The sequence below is a fragment of the Lepisosteus platostomus genome, chromosome 3 (assembly GCF_059453375.1).
Source record: "Lepisosteus platostomus isolate fLepPlt1 chromosome 3, fLepPlt1.hap1, whole genome shotgun sequence".
Taxonomy (NCBI): Eukaryota; Metazoa; Chordata; class Actinopteri; order Semionotiformes; family Lepisosteidae; genus Lepisosteus; species Lepisosteus platostomus.
Window position 1 is genome coordinate 70,603,189 of NC_142613.1, and position 22,141 is coordinate 70,625,329.

The 22,141-nt window shown below is 35.1% G+C and overlaps 1 protein-coding gene across 1 annotated transcript in view; it reads right to left on the reverse strand.

Annotated features, from left to right (window-relative positions):
• Window positions 1-22,141, reverse strand: part of cfap61 (cilia and flagella associated protein 61) — a 59,701-nt gene that overhangs the window by 6,723 nt on the left and 30,837 nt on the right. Inside the window, exons 19-23 of the mRNA XM_088626657.1 lie at window positions 16,571-16,669; window positions 9,712-9,880; window positions 6,620-6,794; window positions 2,354-2,646; window positions 826-1,153 (exon numbers count right to left, since the gene is read on the reverse strand). Coding sequence (XP_088482783.1) covers window positions 826-1,153; window positions 2,354-2,646; window positions 6,620-6,794; window positions 9,712-9,880; window positions 16,571-16,669 — 1,064 coding nt within the window. The remainder of the gene's footprint in view (window positions 1-825; window positions 1,154-2,353; window positions 2,647-6,619; window positions 6,795-9,711; window positions 9,881-16,570; window positions 16,670-22,141) is intronic.

Sequence of the window (22,141 nt, forward strand, 5' to 3'; positions counted from 1 at the left end):
ATTCAGAACTGGTTTGAACTGTATTGGAAGAATGCTGGACACTAGAGCTACTATGTAATTCTATACGGTTATATAGGAATGCGTGCTGCCAACTTAAGTAACCAATTGTATTAAATCAAGTTATCTTTAGCAAATAGGGAAGTAGGAAGATGTGTGTGATTTTGGAACACTGCCAATCCTGTAAGCACAGAGAAGCATGATAGATAACGGAACATTTTTTAAGGACTGTTCTAGTTTAATTACATTGAGAAAAATACACCGAGCATCTCTGTGAGTTTTGCCCCCATGGGCACGAAATAAAAACTTCTTTTCACTTCTGAGACGGACTCCTGACTGTCTTAAAGGGAAGCTGGGAAAAGTTGTCCACGAACTTGGAGATAATCCATCACCCTTTTCTAAGCACTTAATAATATACGGGGTCACAGGGGTGCTGAAGCCTATCCCAGCAAGCCAACAGGCACAAGGCAGGATACACCCTGGATGGGACGCCAGTCCATCACAGGGCAGACACACAGACAAATACACCCTCACACCAGGGTCAGTTTCCCCAGAAGCCAGCTGACCCCCTAGTATGTCTTTGGACTGTGGGAGGAAACAGGAGCACCTAGAGGAAACCCACATGACCATGGCGAGAACGTACAGATATTAGCTATTTGAAATCAGGTCCCCAGTGTTGAGGGGCAGCAATGCTAATCACTGTGCCACAGTGCCGCCCATTTGCAGGTAATACTTCATGTAAAACAAAGCAGTCCCGTGATGCTTTAAATACAGGATCTATACAGATGTGCACCTGCACTGCTATCTGGGGGGAAAAAAAACACCTGCCTTGGACTTTCGCCCCTCTGAACATGGGGATAAGTCTGTCGAACTCTACAGGGGGATCTGCCACCCACTCCAGTGTCGGGTCAAAGAAGGGGAGGATGGCAGCAGCCAGCTGGAATCCGACTTCTTTGGAGTTGAAATTGCTGTGAGTCCACTGGTCTGCATGGTAACGTCGTGCAAATTTGGTCAGTGGACCTGCAGCCCGGATTGTTGGATCATTTGTGTGGAACGTAGTATCAATGACAAGTCTCCCATCGTATACCAGAAAAGCATCATTTATGGCCTTAAAAGCATCATAATCAATTCGTTTCTTGTAAAAGTTAATAAATACCTATGAAAGCAGAAAAAAATGAGAAGATTCTAATGAACTACAGTACATGCAGGATTCTGAAAATGAAAATAACAAAGCATATTTAAAATCTGCTACAGTCTGTTAATTAGTACATACTGTAATTACATGACAGAATTTTATAATATTAAAAATAATGATAATATGCTATAATAATACAAAAATATGAATTAAAAAGAATCCCCCAGAAACCGTTAGTGTTACAGAGGATTTTATGATAATGTTTAAAATTCTAAGTACAATATTAAGATACATTAGCACTACATAACAATATCTGTAAAAACAAAAAGTAAAGGTAAGAAAATAAAACATAGAGGGAGTTACCATTTTTTCTTCTGTAAAAGGATACATCAGATGTAAGTTGATAATACATGAGTTCACTGAGTTAGATACTATCAGTAGATACTGAGTGCATTTGACATAATGCTATGTTATGAAGTTAATAAAACACACTTAAAACCTCATACATCATGTCAGTTAAGACAAAAGTAAATCCAAGATTACTGGAGAGCTACAAGAGGAGTTGTACACAGTTGTATTACAAGTAAAGATCCTAAAGTTTCTATTTAAAAAATGAAAATAATCTAATAGGAAATCTGTTGTCTTTAACTCTGCATTTAATTGCTAGCTATCTTTCAGTTATCCTTGACTAGAGATAGTTGACTTTCAGCCTTTGCCTTCCAACATCTTTTGTGAGCAGTGAGTACCGAATTTTGTATGAAATACAAAAATGCTTGCTTTGCCTTCCACATTTTGTAATGGATAATAATATTTTTAATATATAAATCCTGTATGCCTGCTAAATAAAATATTTCCTATGAACTAAAAAATGAAAGTTTGTGTTAAGTGATGACAAACCTTTTAATGTTACTTGCATGCATCACATTTTTAATGGGTCCCAAAGATTTTAGCTCAGACGTCAGATGAGATGATGAGATTCAAGGTTTTCAATCTGTGTTATGCTTACAGCTATTCCGTTTGCTAAGTCAGTCTGTTTATGACTTTTATTATACTAGGGATGATCTCAACATGAGATTAACCAAGCTTCATCAGGTTACGGGCATCTTTCTGTCTTACATACTGGGAACTGATTTTTGCAGTTTTCTTTTAGACTTGATTTGAAGAATGTACGGGAGTAGAACAGTACTTTCACAGCTGATGCTCAGCGGTAGTTTTACTTACTGAGCATGGAAGTTTGAAGGGTTTTGTGTCAGTGGTAAACGAAACAGATGTTATGGGTTCAGTGTCTTCTCCGTCATTCCACTGGGCAAGAACACAGTTGTGGTGCACCGTCACTCCAGCTCGCCTCATTGCTTCTTCCACAGCTCTCTCCACTTCGAAGTTGTTAAAGCAGCTAACTGTGTCATCCAAAGGTGGCTGTACCAAGTGGATACGAGAGGCACTAATTCCAAGGGACAGCATGGTTTCTAAAGTAGTGTACACATCTATTGTGCTGCCAAATAATACTGCATTACCTGGAAATGAAAACACATTTCATTCAATTAATAGGAGGCGTAAGAACATTGTGACAAATAACTTGAAAGATGCAATATTACTGGATTACGAACAACTCTAATGCTATGAGGCCTATGAAGGTCACCTAGCAACAGAGGGACCAAGATAATTTGCTGAGGTACTGTATCTGTGCTCTCTTTTTCTGATCATTGCAGAGCTATATGGGAGGATATCAAGTGAAACTGTTTCTTAATTTACAATTGAGACATAGCTAGACAGCAGCTGAATATGTTATTATTATTAAAACCGTTAAAAAAATTAATTGCTGATAATGATGACAACGATCATCCCTGCCTGCTCTCACCCACCATGATCTCAAATTAAAAAGAATGTCAGTGAATTCCAGTTAAAAAGACATCAGGATCAAGTGGCGAATTAATGTTCAAATTAGCAATATTTACTGTAAGCCATTGGACAGAATTACTAATAGACAAAGGGAATTAATTGAAAACAACTTAAATGATAGCTGTTCCTACTTAGCATATTCACCTTTTTTCTCATTCCATTACTGCAGGCAATAATGGAACAGTAAAAACTGTAATACTGGACTACTGCAAGACTATGTATTTGGATGTTGAGGGATAAAAGGGTAAATGAAATCACATTACATTCAATATTGGTTGTATATGTCTTATGCAATGACCAAAAGAAGAGTATTGCCACTATCTGTGATGTTTGTAGTTAACAACAAGACCAAGATCATGTGAAGTGAGTGTGGAAGTACCACCTATCTCACAATTTTGTTGTGATTGTGATTGGTTTTGTGACTAATCACATATTTAAAAAGGAATGCCTTTGGTTTCTGGTAGACCTATGGAAATGGACTCTTCTCATTTATGGAAGTGTAAGATACAGTAAGTACAGTACGTTAACTTCTAAAGTATCTTGTAATTAAAAAAAAAGTTATTATTTTCATTACTACAGTGCTTACTTATATTTTTACAACCTTAAACAAAACAGAAGAAAATAAATAAAAAGAGAAATGAAAATTAATTTTCATAGAGGCAAAGCTCTAAGATTTATGCATTTAGAAATAACAACAATGTACAAAAATGTTTCCAAACACCTGTGTGTACAGTAGTAAGGCCTAATTAAATTTGCTGTTCTTTGGAATTTCAATACTGCACTCATCTGCCGGCATAGAGGTTTCAGCCATGAAGGTATATCTAGCAACATGATTGCTCTATTTCAGCTTATTAAGTGCACTACCTTTCTTCCCATTCAAACCACCTTTATCTCTCCCTACTTCTGTCTCTATATTCATGAGAAGAGTAACATCAGTTATCAGCAGAATGCTTGGTTTATTAAAGATAACAAGAAAGGCGGGAACTCTGTTCCCCACTGCTCTTTTCAGCACATTCAATTATATCATAACAAGAGCTCTTTATAGCACAGCTGTACCTGTACAGAGAAAGAACAGGAAGGGAGGAACTAGATAGTTGTTGTTCTTTATGAAACACATGGCCACCTATTTGCAGTTCCTTGTTGCTCTTACTCTCTTACAGCGGTCTCCTTTATTTGAGTGCATGTATGGCCATGAGGATGGCATCATCCTGGTATGACTGTGTGGGTTTGGAATGGAGAATGGGAAATGGAAACAGATTACCAGAACTAAACTCGCATCCACTTATCAAATACATGTTTTTTGTGAGTCTTTGAAAATGTTCACAGAACATTTATTTTCATCTCGTATGTGGTGTTACATATCAAAATCTGATTTGCAGAAGAAAGAAATTAAGTAATTGTGCCATCTGTTTATGCCAAATAAGCAGTAATGAACATTATTTGTCCAAGGTAATATGCCATTTACCAATTTAGTTTAAAATGCCCTCATCAAATTAGTTTCCCTCAACAATTTGCTTTGATAAAGTATTAAATTAATATGCTTACAATAAATGATCATTTATCTTCAATGACAGCACCAGGTTTACTGTAAGTAATGGGTGGTGCACTGAAAGGAAGGCTTAAGACTCTACATGTTTGATCTAGTATTAATGATTCCTTGAAGTTGTGTAGTGCGTTTCATCATAAATGATCCCAAAGCACTTTGCACAAAAGTGGGGACCCACTTCTTCCAGCACTGGACCATCTGGGTAGTGTCTAACAGCCATTATGCACCAGCATCTCCAATATGTAGCAGATCTGGCGGAGAAGTGAGAAATTTCACCAACTGAATTAAGGGGGAACCTTAGGAACACTGGATTGCACAAATCAAGACTAGACTTTTACCATGACACTGGGGGTAATGTACCCACACATTTCATTAATGACAAAGTTGTCAGGACCGCAATTTAATCTAAGGACGGCACCTCTATCAGCAATGTTTCCAAGCACCACACAGAGGCATTGAATTGAAATTCTGACCCAGAGGGGAAACTGACATTTACTGGTCCACCAACCAAGTGGTGTCATATCCAAGTGCTTTGTAGGCTCACTCTTGCTTAGTTGATTTGAGATCTGATGATATCTGACTAGCAGGAAGGCAATCCTGCTATTAAGCAGTCTTATTCCTCATTTCCTGTGGGGTCATAATCTGTTTCGTTTCTCTTGAAACTTTTAGGCATTGTTTCCCTAAAACATTGGATTATCAACAAATCCAGTGACTCAGCCAGGTTTTCAAAGAGTTCAACAGCTGCCACAGTTCCACATTTGTTTCTCACAAGGCACTAAGAACAAATGATTGTACTCTGACATTTTGGAAAGCTCTTGAGTAAGTGTGATAAATGGTATTCAGGAAAATGTAAATATTAAATGGGGGAATATGGAGAGAAAAAAATATATCATGCAATACTTAAGTGATTCTACAATCTTTCAGTGAAAACGAGAATTCAGCTTTTCTGCAGTTTATAATGGGCACTATCCATGGTGCTGAAGGTCAGTTCTAAATCAGAACAGCTGCATTGTGTTTCTACAAGTACAAAACAACATATTTAATTTTGTTTTGTTTAGAATGAATCACAATAAACTACTAATTCATTCATTTGTGAAAATGTTATGTGGCAATTTGTTGTGAAGGGTGGTGAATTGAAATGATTCAGATAAAAATGTTAGAAAATATGTCAAAAGAAAATGAAACACTGGGCATGTCCTGCTATAAGTGTGCTGTAATAGTTTCTAGTAAATTGTTGCACTTATCTTTCAGCAATGTGTTGTCTTATGTGTTCAAGGCATTATGTTTTATACTATATTAATAGAAAGTATGATTAGATGCTTTTGGACTACTGTAGTTAATAAGTTTTTTTTTCATTAGGGCAAAATCCTGCAGTATGAATAGTTGCATTAGAGAAAGAAATGAGAATATGAGAGTAAATCCGTCTGCAGCTAACTAGCACACAGCTGAATAAAATCTGCCGCATATTATGACGTAAGCCAATTGATTTTCTTCATTGTGGCAATTATCATATTGTGGCAGATATATATCTGCAACAATATTTGGATCCTGGAACACAGACACTTCTTAGTTGAGCAAAATGAAACCCAAACAGTAAACTCACCTCTGTGTGCCTGGAGAAAATTTCCTTTTACGGGGTGGGATGTCACATTTTCCACACAAAGCATGCAGAATTGACATATTCCTCATTAGACAGCATAATTTGCATTCTCTCATAATTGTGCTACTTCCTTGATAATTAAATGATCTTCTAATTAGTTAATCTAATCAGGTTAATCATGCAGTGCTCACTGCCCCTATTATTTTCCTTAGAAAAAATTATACTTAATTAATTCTATCAGCCTTTTCATCACCAGAGTACCATTCCCCCCAAAAAATTAATATCATGCTGCAAATGGAACGAAGAAGCAGAGCTAGACAGATGAAAGATTTCATTCAAATTAATTACGTCCTAATTATATAGTGGGAGTAGGGAACAGTATGCCTAATAAGGCACATCAAATAAAATCAATCTCCAAGCTGAAGACATGGACACAACATACCCTCAGAATGCACAAAGTTCTGCTGAAGCCAGTTGTAAGTCTTTAGGCAGTCTCTGTCATCATTCAGAGTGAAAAGGTTGCAAGGCACTGGTCCAGTGTATCTCTGGCCTGTCCTGATGGCAATGTCTCTGTTTGTACTCAGTTGGCTAATATCAATGCCAGTGGGGCAAGGTACCTTAAAGAAATGAAAGGAAATGTAAAGGAACAAATAATATTCACCAGATGAGTAGAGTAACATCATTTCATTCATATAATTAAAGATGTTCAGATGGGGAGCTGCGTCAGCATGCATAGTCTGCAAAGGAACAAGTAATAGGTTTATTCCATGCTGAAAAGAAGGCTTCACAGCCGAAATGCTGTGTTTTCTCTCTTCTCTTTTCAGCATGGAATAAACCTATTACTTGTTCCTATAATTAAAGATACTGTACACGTATATGTGAGTTAACGTTGGTTTTTGTACTGCAATATTAAAGGGTAATAACTTTTTTCACATTTTTATTTTTAGTTTGGAGTGCCCTGTACCAATTTCTCGCTATTGACGCTACTAAATGAACAAAACAGAAAGATTCTGTCATTTCACTTTATAAACCTAAGCTGAGTTATGGAGTGTTTGTGTGAAGCAGCTGTGACGATCAGAGGTGAATCAATCCTAGGTGATTATCTCTTCCCAGTCCACAGTAGGACAGAAGCCAGCACAGTGATCGCTATTGGTTCTTATCCAAGATCAGTATCTAGGGATATGAAAGAGTGACCTCCTGCATGAGTCATCCTTCACTACAGGCAATGTGCCATTTTATGTAGATACATGGAGGAGCACAATCAGACATGGAGGAACACATTCTGAAACTGTAATGCATTGACTTGTCACATGAAAAAAACAATTTTAATTAGATTTAATCTAAAATTAATTAATCTGTAGTGATTTTAGAAGGATATCGTACTCATGTGCTATGGGTTTGTCATTTGACACATATAGTAAGGTCATCTTGACCAGCTACTGTACTTACCTAGACAGGCACATGATTGGTTTTATACTTGCAGTCTTAGCAGAAAAGAGATATGAGAAACTTGGCTTTACTCTCAAAGAGAAAATATCCACTGTCCTTGAATTATTTTTTCTTTTCCAACTAACTGATTATTAAAAAAAACTTTATCTTAATTTTATTATTTTTGTGTGCAAATCCTCTGCATCTCAGCCTTTTTTTGTATTTTCAAACCTTTCTTTGGCATCTTTCCAAAGACATTTTGCCATTACTCAACACACACTTGGGTTCTGAAATTGACTTTAGTTTTATGTTTGCAATCGCATGTTCCAGTCAATCCACAACATCAAAATGGGCTATAAGACAATGAAGCTATACATTTCTTAATATTTTACAACACTCAATGATCATTTTTCAATACAAAGATCATAGATGTCTGCTTAAAAAAACAAACGCATACGATTACAAACGATTTGTATTATTCGACATCATCATCCTGAATCATATGCCAAAGCTTTTGCCATAAAAATATATATCAATAAAACCAAAAAAAACACAAGATATACAGGTGAGCTTGATAATATTGCTGTGGCCTACCAGAGTCTTATAACAGCCCATATAATACATTTTAGCAAAATGCTATTGTATTGGTAGTTTCTCCTGCTCCAGTCAGTCATTGCTGTTGTGAGATTATTGCTGTATTTTTTAGTTTTAACCATTTTTTATTTTTTTAAATCAGAAATGTACTATTTATTTTTCATCAGCGGATGAGTATGTATTCATTCTACAATACCAACTGGATGATGGTTTTAAAACATGCTAATTGTCAATGAGTAGCAATGAGAGGGTTTTCACAAAATATGTTGTTGGCCCAGATATGTTTGTTCTTGCACGAAATCAGAATTATTTACATATATTTTCATTTATACAATATAATTTTTGTTTTGTTATAAAGTTGGATCTTAAATCTATTTAATTGAAACAATTACACATTACTCACTATGCTATGCCACCCCCATTTGTCCCACACATGTATTCACAGATAATTATTTGTACACTCCACCTTTTGCAACATAGACAGCTGCCTGTTGCGTATGCCTAATGCCTGCCCTGGTTAAAAGAAAGGTCTACAATAGAAAAGCCCAAATTTACCTCTGAAATACACATGGATCTGACTTATTGCAGTTACTCTTTACCTTTTTGTGGACAAATCAGTTGCAAGTCATTGCAGACATGACTTTGTAGCCATGTAGTTCTTGCCACAAGGCCCAGTTTGAATGATTTGTTGAAATTGTTATTCACTAATAATGACTGTTTTGTGGTTTATAGATTAACAATTCATTGAACTGATTTGTCCTTATATTTTCAGCAATTATGCAATCAATGATTACAGGCAAGAGCTTTTACGTTGAAAGAGGGAGATTTGAAAGTATATAATTAGCTAATCAAATCAAAGCACTAGTTCAGTTTTTTTATGTTTGTTTTTTAATTTGACATTATGTAGCATTATGTATCTAAGCAGTCAAGATAACAAACCCCTTACTCCTTTCTCTTTCAGTACGAAAGCAATGTGAAATTCTAAATGAGAATGCTTTTCTGCCACAAATTCTGTGCTAATGTACCCTGTTCCATGTAGTTTATTCCATTAAGGTAGAAACAGTAAATAAAATGAAAATATTGCATTTCGATTAATATTACAGGTAAATTGAAATGAACTCTCAAGTTTGTATTTTAACTGTGCTACAGAAATTGCACTTCAAACCACATACTTCCGTTTACTTGATAATATTCACTAATGTGAAGGTTATTAAAAATAATTTGTTGCAAATAAAGTGGGTTAAAGCCAAATGTATTTTTATTGTTGGAAAATAAAGAGAGATAAAAAGTGTTCTTTCACCCATCAATATAGGAGGAAAGAATAGGAGGATAATCTGTATGCTCCTTAAATTTGGCATGGATCACTACTCTTCCAATTTTTCAAAAGACAATACATTTAAGAAGGTAAACAAACAGTTGAAATGCATTTTAGAACTGTGACTTATGCATATTATAGGCACAATAATATGATAATTGAAAATCCTAATCTCATTCATGTTGCAGGAGCCTCACCTGGTACTGCTGTCCTGTGCAGAGCATGAGATGGTCATATGGGACCTTCCTGTCATCAGACACCAGCACATGCTTGGCAGCTCTGTCTATTCCCTGCATCTTTCCAACCACCACGTTGATCCAGGACCGCAGTGACAGCAGCGCATAGTCCTTATCACTGTAGCAGTAGCTACAGGGACACAACAAACAGGTCTCAGTGATTTTAACGGCTCATGGCAGAGACTAATTAGACATCTGTCAGGCTACTTATGGCTAGAGCTGAAATGCAAGCTATATAAGCTTTCAATAGTATAAAAAAAGAAATGAGCTTCTGTAGTGAACATGTGAACACGAAAGGGATCTCTTGAATATATCATATTGTTTTGACCATTTTTGTGCTAGCAAAATTAACAAACTAAAACATCTGTTTGAAACAAAATGTTCCCCTTCTAATAATGCAGATTTTTATATTGCAAATCTATTTTGGGACTGAACATTAATAATAATTAAAAAACCTCAACTGTGTTCACAATGAACATCATAACACAGTACAAGATTAATCTAAAAGAGAGCTGAAAACCTTATCTTTCATAATTAAATAGTTAGTTGTCAAACTGCTGTCTAAACAGTTATACAAATTCAAGCCACAAAGCAGGAATGCCACATTTAAATGAACACAAGGCGTTTTAGGATTTTCAGTTTTCAGTTTCAGTGACTGCAGACCTCTAGCATCACATTTTACTAACTGCATGATTGCAATGAAAACCATAATTCCATTTGTTACTTTTATGGAGTAACAATGTTATATGTTCTAGTGGAAAGGAAACATTGAACAGCTTCTGCTCATTTTTTTGTGTTAAATTTAATTCAATTAAATTTGTTATAGTATTAGTACAAATAAAATATTAACAAAATAAAAAGTGATGAAGTTGGAATATTCCTTTAATATCTTAAATCTACCTACAAAGAGGGTAACTTATTCCCATTGGTGACATCTTTTCTGTGAGTGTTCAATTCTGCAAAACAGTACCTTAGCAAATAAATATTCGCCCCTTTCAATGTCTCGTGTATTTGAATTACAAATGGAGTACACATTTGTTAAAGATTTGAATCAACGATTTGACATGAATGGTCCAAATGAATACTTTCCTGGGCAAAAGTACTGCATACGAATTCACTATGGTAAACCTACATTCAGGTACAGGGTATTACTATAACAAGGTGCAAAAGTCATACTGTAGATGAATGGATTCTGTTAGTGTGAAATAATAGTAGTTCTCATGATTTCAGAACAAATCCACATATGTCTGTAGGGTTCCTCAGTTAAATAATTTCAAGCAAAGATTTAATTATGATCCAAGACCAAGAGACATTCAAAACAACTCATGGATAAAGTTGCAGAAATACTTCTGGGCAAGGAGGAAACTGGTTAGGGACGCCACCAAGATGAAGACCGCAAATTTGAATAAGCTACAGAGTTTAATGCCTGAGAGAGGAAGAAATACTCATGAGTCAACAATTTCCCAGTCACTCCACAAAGCTGATTTGTATGACAGAGTGGGAAACCCGTCTCAAATCCTGCATGTAGTTTGCTACAAAAGCATCTAAGTGATACTGTTTGTGTTTGTGGTCAGATGAGACACAATTGGAGTGTGTTGGTCAAAATGCAAAATGATATGTAAGGAGCAAACCTAACACAGCGCACCAGGCTGTCAACACCGTCCCTGTGATCAAGCAAGGTGGTGACAGCATTATATTTTGGGGCTGCTTCTTATCAACAGGGACTGGAAAGCTTGTCAAGACTGGAGAGAAAATAGGCAAATTTAGAGTACAGGAAAGTTTTGAGGAAATGATTTTCTGTGTACTGAGTAAGAAACAAGAAACCAAAGCCCAAGGTTAAACCGGAGTGCCTTAACATTCTGGCCATGACAGAGGACAGTCACCACCCCGGGCATGAGCTCTTCACCCCACTGCCCTCAGGCAAGAGATACAAGAGCATACGGACACTGACCACCAGATTCTTCAATAGCTTCTACACACAAACACATTGGCGAACACATTTGGCCATGCCCCTCAGACCACACCTACACCGTCTACCTCATTATGATTTCTTATTTATTGCACATATACAGTCATTGTTTACATGTCTGCATTGTTTACATTTGAACTGTTTACTTGTTTACTTGTACATTGTCTACTGTTTGCTTGTATATTGTCTTGATGCTCTGTCTGCACTTTGTGTTTTACACTTTCCAGAGATTTTCTGTAAGTAAGAATTCCATTGTACCAGTACAGGTTACACATGGCAATAAAGTTCAAGTTCAAGAAGAAAGTGAATGTTCTTGAGTGTCTCAGTCATAGTCCTGACTTGAATTCAATAGAAAGTCTATGGCAAGACTTTTGTCACTTTGAACTTTCAAGTTTTGATTAAAAATGTTAACTTTAAAAAAATGTTTTACATCATTTGCAACTGAACAAAATTAGATATTCTCAGAACGAGGTTAATACTTTTGCATATAAATAAAATATTATTTTCAATATCTGGATGTTCTGTTTGTCCTATTAATATTGTAATTATACTCGATGTGCCAAAGTAAGATGGAAGCAGAAACTACATTTATTATCTAATACTAGGGAGACTGAAAAGCATTCATTGTTCTAGATTAAGGTTATCCAATGGCACACAATGATGGTAGTGTGCTGGATATTCCTATACCAACCAAAGTTTACAGAACCAAAGGACACAGCTATTACAGGACTGGAAGCCACAAGTTAACAACTCCATGGATCACAGATTGAAGGTACAGTATCTTTTATTGAGAACATAAGACTTTGACTAAGTCTTTTTGTAATTCCCTTGTAATGTGTAATTCCCATTATTTCTGTTTGAAAAAAACCTCCTCCTGTTTTTTTCATCTGCAAATTTAAGTAGATTGATAAGTACATGAGAATGTAAATTATTGATATAGATCAGGAAGATCAATGGGCCTAAAACAGATCTCTGCAGCACACCACTTATACTATTTGCCAATTAGAAGATGTGCCCCTTAATATGGTGCATTGTTTTTGGTTCATTAACCGGTTTTCAAATCATGCATATATATGATATCTACAGCTTTTGATTTGAAAATCAACCTTTTAGAGGTGTTCATCAAAAGCCCTCTAATAGTCTAATTATATCATGTTGTACTCTAGTGTTTTTCTTGATCGGTTAAGGAATTATATTAAGTTATTTAGAACCTGTCCTTTGTCTCTTAAATGTAACTGTATACTAGAAGAACTACTTTTTTCCCCAAGGTAATAGAATAAAAGTAAAAAACAAAAATCACCTCATTCAACATCACTTATTTGTATTGTCATGAACAGTAAAAAATAATTTATAATAACAATGGTTTACAGTACATTATGGGACTATTGCTTATTAAAGTGATTTAATGCATATAAACTTTAATAGTGTTAGATATTTCAGATGAAGTTGCTATGTGGGCTACAATGCAAACTAATTTCCATTATCTGAAGTACTACATGAGAGAAGGGAGACAGAACAAATAAATGAAGTACTTGCACTATGTTCAACATGTTATTCTTTTATAAAACCAAGTGTTTTTGGACAAAAGACACATACGTTTGCTATCTTTCTTAGTCACAATTTTTTTTCCTCCATTGTCCTTGAAATCTCACACACTCAGTGATCTGTTACTATGCAACCATCGCGAGGTCTAGTGCCCGCATTTTGCTCTACATTTAAAAATAGAGATGTGTATACAGAATATCAGAAAAAGCCAATAATCTATTCTAAAAGTAAATATTTTATTTTAGATACTATTTTGATAGGGCAGCACACTGCTGCTCTTAGTTCTCCTTGCTTGACAGCTGTTCTGCTCATCGTAGGTTCGTATGGTTTTTTAAGAGCTGTTCTTTTAAAGAGCCCAACAGGGGACCACATTAAATTAGCACTTTTGGCCAACAATACCTTTAAGTATTGCAAAAAAAGAGCAACTTGCCATCCAAACAAATTACATTTTAATAGTTAACCTTGTTAGAAGGTTAACAAGGTTTGTTTCCTAATATGGGCTACAAGTTCCCTGACCCGAGACATGTTTAGATGTTGTGTTGATGGTCGTGCCTATATAGATTTGACCTCATTTGAAATGACAAAAACTTTTGAAGGGGAACTGCAGTCCCAATTTATCAGACTGGTTATTAAATCTCTGTAAAAAAATTAATTAACTGACGGGAACGTAACGTTTTACAAATTTAAAGTGTAAAATTGTGAACTTTGTGAAACTACTGTATGGTTGCATTGTTATCGCAGAGTGCGAGAGTTCATGCAAATTGTGACATTAAAAGCAGCCCTTCCTGCTCACTAGTTACTGTAAGCAAATGAGAAACACACCTTGTTAACCTTCTAACAAGGTTAATTATTAAAATTTAATTTGGTTGGCACGTTGCTCTTTTTTTGCAATACTTATCTAATATCTTAGAAACATGTTTTGGTTTAATGGCAAAATGTACTGTTAATACAGCAGTAAAATTGACTTGTATTAAAGCATGTTTACAATGTAATAGACTTCATTGGAAGTTTTGTTGCCATGTTATGAGACAATGACAGCAATATGGTGCTATGCATACATTGACACTTAATCTCTTTTGTGATGCAAAAAATTGGAGGTTGTACACATCACCGTGTACTTGGTGGTTTCACTGTGGCTTGAAATTCACTCATCATTGCCGATTCATTATAACCCCGAAATGTAAAAATAACATTGCAGATCCCCTTTAACTTTGGGAGGCAGAGGCAGAGTGAGCCCGTCTGCAGCAGGCTGGCTGCAGAGTTTAAAGGGGATGCAGACATGGCTTTGGAAAACCAAAGTCTGCAACAGTCAGATTGGTGGGTGGTAAAATGTGTGTTTTCCAGCACAGCTGATGAGACATCTGGAGACAGATGGACTGGTAATAAACAGAATGGAGGTGTAGACACAGAAAGAACAGGAATCTAGACTGAACAAAGTGCACAAGTCCCTGTAATTGTACAGGCAGAGGAGGAAGAAAATGAAATATTAGAAAAGGAGATTCTGCAGTTTGAAATACCTGAACTAATGACAAAAGCTTAGGCTAAACTAAACTACTTTGACACCTGAAGAAGGCTCCACAGCCGAAACATTGTGTCTCTTTTCAGAATGGAATAAACCTTTACTTGTTCCTTTGGCTAAACTATGGCTAATAATGTCTCTTCAGTAAAACAGAGTCTTGTATTTGAGACTGAAACTTCTGGTGCTGAGCTGTGAGATACTGACATATGAGCAAGTGGACCCTCTAACAGAAAAATGCAGCACTATAGTCAGTGTGGGAGAGCACATTTCTGACAAAGACATTCATGATGGAGGCAGTGATACAGACTGATACCTTTTATTAACTCCTTAATTAACAAATTTTCCTATAGTCAGCAAATAATGAGAGGCTACATTATTTAAGAATTATTTTGGTATTCCTAGAGATGGCCAAAGGTAGATAAGAAACAAATATAGCATAGCACTATTACAATTAATGTGCAATGCAACTTTCACCTGGAAAACAATAGAAAATAAAGATTGATTAAAGAACGTGATGGTTAAAGTGTGCCTATCATAAACTGCTTTATGACAAAACATTATTGTATTAGCGTCCTGTTTACTTGTTTACTTTTTATATACGTTTGTTTTTATCCTTAAATCTTAATTGGGAAATGACAGTAGTAAAGAGAGAAACCCATATTGATGAAAAAACAAATCAGAATGAGGTTCAAGCTTACTTGAACTAAATCACCTGGAGAAGAATCCTATAACCACACCCCGAATCTGTCATTGAGTTTGCTTTAAGAACAAAAGTAACTGCTTCATTTTTTCTGATTCATGTTTTGGTCAGCAACTGGAAATGTTTGAGATGATCTGAGCTGTCAGAGTGGTAGAGGAGGACAGAGAACTATATTCTTGTCTTTAAGGCTTTCTGTTAGTACTGTTGTGATTGGCGCTACATACTGTGTGTGGGTGGGTAATTGTTGTTACACTTTGTGTTATATTATGTGGGGGAAGAATAATGTTGAGCACTGTTTTGTTCTTGTTTTATGTGTTTACTGAATTTATTGGAAAATAGCTTGAAACCTAATAAATATAAAGGGGACACTGTCAATCTAAAAATAACAGTGACCTTTAAATGAGGATAAAATGTCTTATATGTAACTCTTTCCAGCACGTTGAGGTGTGGTAATGTTCCACATTTTGACATACATCAAGCAGTTCTTCCTCAGCAGGGTAAAAAAAAGTAGTAGCATTAAAAAAACTACCGTGTGACGGTACTGGGAAGCCAGGAGAGACTGAGCCACAGGAGACAGCATGTCAATAAAACAAAACTGAGAAACAGACTAAATATCTCTGTTCTCAAAGCTGCCTGAACAGAATCTTAAGATTGTAACTTGGTGGTGTTCAAAACACACTGATACACAATTTGTGTTTATTTATATTCACAGCATTTTTAAGTTGTATTTGATCTTATGATTCAGAATTTTCCATCCAAACCTAAGAACTTTCATCCATTAATTCCTGTTGTAGAAACAAGAATTACTCTATTACTTGTGTAAATAGGCACATTTCATACAAAATTTGCCCAGTGCCAGTTTAGCTTCTTTTGATTCTAAAGTGTTAAAACACTGACACAAATACTGTAATACAGTACTAAAATGAATTGGGGTTAGGATTTAATTAGTTTTTCCACCAATCTGTAAATTCCTAACCTCCTAAGCTTTTCTGCTTGCCCAGGGCTTTTTCTTCCTATTTATAGAATGCAATTGAATCTGCAGTCATCCAAATTTAATATACTGGCATATTCCTTTAAGAGGACTTACCTGGTAGCCAAAAATGTTTTATTTTTAGAATAACCCGAACAGCCACCTGGCAATCCATGAGTGGAGATCAAAGTGATGTTGTTGAACTGCAGATGTGGGCTATGAAAGCAAAAGAAATGTATAAGAGTAAAAGGCATAATTAAAATAGAAATACCCATAGATGTAGGTAACAGCATGGAGCAGTTGTTAAGACTCTGGACCATTCTTTATAAAACTGAGGGTTTAAGTCCCAGACAAGGTCTTGTACTCTTAAGCAAGGTATTGTGCTCAGACTGCATTGATAAACTTCTTATTTAATAGACATGTCAGTCAAATAAATGACTAATAATAAAATGTATGTTACAAGTCAAAGAAGAAAAAACGTCCTTTAAAGATGTGCTGATAATAGGGCAATTATTATCCTTTGGGGTAAGTGAGTATGTCTTAACTTTATTTGCATATAAAATATATTTTATGTGTATGTATATGTGCTAGAGTTATAAAAGCCCTATACATGTCACTTATCCCACTTTTCTAAAGAATAAAATACTCTTTCACAACTAACTTCAAAATTAAGATTATTTGTATTTTACAGTATTGATAAAATAGTATTACAGTCTTTACTCAATAAAAAGATTTGATTTATAATAAACAGCACACACAATTTACACATTCCTCATATCACAGGAAAGACAGAGTGAAATATAACACATTAGAATAACAGCGTGTATACCCCCTTTTTCTCTCATTACGGCTGAGAAAACTGACTAAACCTGTTTCAGGAACAGCAGCAGGAGCTGGACTGCAGGCTCACCAGATTTCAGCTTTAGTGAAAATCTACTATAAAAAGTTGAGGTACTTCCAAGTAAACAATGTGTGTCAGGTGTCATTCACACAGCTGTGAAGTGGCTGTGTACCAAAACAAGGGACACTAGCACTTTCATAATCTCAGTCATTTGTTGCATGCTTGTTTTCTGACCGTATAAATGTAAAGATAGTTGCAAAAAGAAGAGTGCAGATATTGTAGATATTTATGGAGGCTTCATATCTACACTAATAGGGGCTGGGTAAGAGCTCTAGTGACCCAAAAAGCTTTAATCTTCTGTTAATAAGAAAAAAGATGAATGAAACACAATCTCTTCCCACTTTTACATGTTTTTTTTTCCCTTACTATGACTATTGCACAAAGATCTGTTCACCGGAGTGACCGGAATGGGGGTACACCTGCAAAATGAAAAGCTCTGTAAGTCATGGCGTTAGATGCACAATTAGTTTCCTGCAGACTCATCAATTGATAGAATAACTGACTCCCACACCAGAGTTGAAAATGCTGTCTTTTTCTCCTCCCTAGATTCTTGTTTGTTTCCATAATCTAGTACACCTAGAAGTGCTTCACACAGATAACGTGATGATTGATTGCTGCTTCCTACTGCTCATGTCATTTAGCTGCATATACATTTTGAGAAAACAAAATTGCTAAGTACCATCAACACAGCACACAATCATGTGTTTTGAGGCATTGCTAAATAAAATGTTTTTTTAACGTGGTCATATAATTGAAAACTATATCCGCTAAATACTGCTGTTCCTGTTTGAAGATAATGCTGTTGAAACACTAAGTATTTATTTAACTATATGTAACACATCACATATGAAAAAAAAACTAGTAGCAGTATATTTATCTCCCCTGTAAGTCAAAGGCACCATCACACTCATGTGCTGTTTTAGAACCACTAGTAATGTTTTCATGTAAATGCTGTCTATGACTATCTGTTCCATGCGGTCATAATCAGTTTATGGCTGGCAAATAGCAGTCAAAGATAAAAAGGGCTTTTAAATTTAATTAATCAATAACTGTATATTTATTGCATGTTAGTATTTAATTCAGTCACTTATAAATAGTATTTTCAGGCATAATGTCTTTAGCGATAAAACACAGTTGCATCCTCTGTTTTCCTTTAAATGTACAATTTATGGAAAATTGGGACGTTTCTAGAGAAAGGCCGCTCCCGAAGAAAAAGCAGCTGAGTGAGCACTCCTCAGATTCAAGGCATTTTCAGATTTGTATCTAAGTATGACATTCAGCTGCAGTGGGGATTTGAGGTTGCTGTGGATACAAAGGCAGAAAAGAGCTGCAGATAATAAAGTGAAGTAGGGATTAGAGGCAGCACAATATGGAACAATAACGCAAATATACAGATACTGTTGGGCATACAATATAACTATTCAGTACAACTGTAATAACACACAACAAAAACATAAAGTACCAGTAGACAGAAGAAGCAAAACTTTTTAAATTGTAAACTCTTGCAGAAATTCTCTATTTGTCTCAGCTGTCGGGTTTTTCAAGTAAAGAAACAGCTGTCTGGGTTTCCAGTTGTACGTTTATTCACTGTTGTGTACAGTATATGTCCTAAATTTACTTAGATGTCCAAAAATACAGTTCTTTGAAGTGATTCATTTCCTCGGTATGTATTTTAAACACAGTAAATAATCTGGAAACATTTGTATTGCTGTGATACAAACATAAGGAAGGACCATAATGTACTAGTCAACATTTGCTCAGAATATTCCAGAATATTCAAACACTGCTAAGTACTACTGAATAGCATACATACAAATAACTAATACATATATTGTATATTATGTACAAGCACTGGCAAAAATATTCTACTTAGCTGAATAGATTAACTGTTTCATGCATGAATTTACATGCTGGTTAATTGCCTATGGTTTACAAGAATTTCAGGTGTTGGGGATCTTTTAAAGCTTAACATTATGTTTATTACATTTATTTGCATTGTTTGTAATGTTTAATTAAACTTTAACACAAATGCATTCAAAATAGAATTACATTAAATCTATTCACAGTTTTCAATATTGAAAAAAATTTACAAATCCTTTTTTTAGGAAACCTTCAAGACAATTTTAACCAATTAATCCAATGTCTATGAACAGGATTCTGATAGTTAACCCCACTTGTCAAAAACACAAATTAGTACAGTTTTCTCTGCATGCTTGAGTGATCATTTTAAATAGACAATATTCAAATAATTGTAAAGGAATAAGATACTTAATTTGCATGTTCATGATTACAACAAATCCTTTGCAATTTAAAATTTAATTAGGCACAAAATCTAACAGAAACTAATGTATAAAATACTGTAAATAGCAGTTATTTGATTTGTATACTATATGCGTGTCGTTCCTTATACTATATACCCTTAAGTCTTAATTTATTTTTGTCCTATATTAGATACTCCAGTATTTTCAGGAAAGTTTATTCGTGTTGATTAGTTTTAACTTAGAAAAGTCTGTTAGAACTATCGGTAATAACAATTTTACTTCCATTTCCGGCATTTTTCTTTTAAGACGTATTAATTTTAAAAATCAATATGAGCATTGTCTCTTCCTATTGTTAAAAACACTGCTAGATAATGCAAGCATAAGAATGAAGTGCTTTAAAGTCACACAAACCTAAGTACTCTGGGATTCTTAATCTTCTGCTAGTTGAGAATGACATTGCAATCATTAAAGACCTAACGCCTAATGACGCTCCTCACTGGAAGACTGAACTTGACCCAGATATCAAACTGTGGATTATTCCTGTTATCAGTCAATGACAGTGCTCATTGTGACCGAGCCGTAACTACAAGGCTGGGGGCATGACCATTCACATCCATCTCTGTCTAACTGCCTCCCTATTGATTCTGAATAAGAAAAAGAAACATTTCTTTGAGCGATGGGGACCCATTGACACTAAACACATGGAAAGCTGAAACTGCCGTTTGGAGCTTGCCTGATAACAGGGCTAACAGCTGGAGAAAGCCCCTGCAAACCTACACTCATGGCAAAGACAGATAGGCCAGAGCAACACATTCACCAAACCATCTATTACATGTTAGCTTTGTGATCAGTTAGTAGGCTCTAACTATTTCATTAGTCAACTAATTAGTGACAGCAAACACAGAACTCTGCTGATGATCCCTGACAAGTGTAAACAGCCTAAGCCTAATTAAACAGTCAGCAGCATGCCTGTGAATGCCAACGAGGCAGCTGTGCAAGATGTTCACCGATAACGTGCCAAACACCACAAGTTATTTTTAAATTATTTTTCAGTTCAATGGAATAACAAGTTGCCATGCTGTCATCAGCTTAGGGCTTACGAACATGCTTTAATGGTTTATTGTTTGGAGAAGAGTTGATCTCTAGGCAAAGACCCAAAAATATACACTTTCCATTTCAGACTAAACACGAAGTTTCTGTAGATACCACTTTCACTGTAAGACTAATATTAAGTACAAAACATGCAGAATAGGTTTGGTTTTAAGCATCAATGAAGATATTTTATATAGAATTAGTTTAAAACTGGTTTAGGCCTTTTTGTTGATCCGGTTGTACTACAATTTTACAATTTCTGTAAATAACAGAAATTTGCAAATAAAGAGTGAAAAGCAAAAAAAGATATATGTAAGCATTGGACACATTCAAAACATTTTCTCATGTTTCAAAGAGCATCTAGGTCATATTTTAAGTAAGCTGTATGATCTTTATCTAATCTTTTCCAGTTTGTTTGAATCATTGTTTACCAGCATTTTGTCTGTCACCATTCCCCAAAAAAACATTTTTTAATGATTTTTTTTTGGTTTAGATCATGGGGTACCTATTTCTCACAGTTTTCTTAAAATACTCTAATTTCTTAAAAAATGAGTCTCTTCCAGCTGCATTTGACTGACTTGTAGTTGCTACTAACCAGTAAATTCTTCTAAACAAAATTTTGGCCAGCAATATTTAGTAGACAATGTCTGATCCAGTCATAGTAATTTATTAATAAAAACCATTAATTAAAGCTTTCAATCCATTTTCTTGGATTTGAGCAAGTGTGTGGCTGTGTGTCTTAATCCGTGCTATGAGCTACAGTACACAGAAGCAGAGTTTATGTAGGCAGTGAGTACTACAATCACAACAAATAATATCCATTCTAATAGCAATATTATGAATAAAGACAAGTTACATTTTCTATGTAATTAAAGTAAAGTTTTACTTTGTACTAAAGTAAAAACTTTTACAATTTCTTTTAGTAGCTTTTAAATTAGTAACTTGGAAGCTTTAAATTCCTTTCTGACATTTTTGTTTCTTTTGTCAAAAGAAAACAAAATAGTTGAATTCAGCACAACAGTGAAAGTTTTTTGAATATGGCCGATTGTCTTATTACAAAATTGTATAGTAGGATGCAAGATTAGATCTGTAGATAACAATTTTGTAACTTCTTCCAGTAAATGACTTCATGCTTTTTTTTAGTGTAGTTTGTTTCACAGAGTTGTATGCCAGATTTGTAAGGTGTGTCCAAGTTGTATTTTCTTGTAATTATTTCTCTTCTCATAGTTCTCATAACCAGAAGTACATGATCTTTTATAAATGTAGAGACATTATCTTTTCTAAAATGTGTTTTCACTTTGTCAAGTTTTCTTAAAATATTTATTTTCACCTGAGCATCCCTTTCTTCAAAACGTATATGACATACATTACCTATCTGAACAGTATTTGATACAACTGTTAGAATTCCTCTGAATGCAATGATGTTTTAAAACC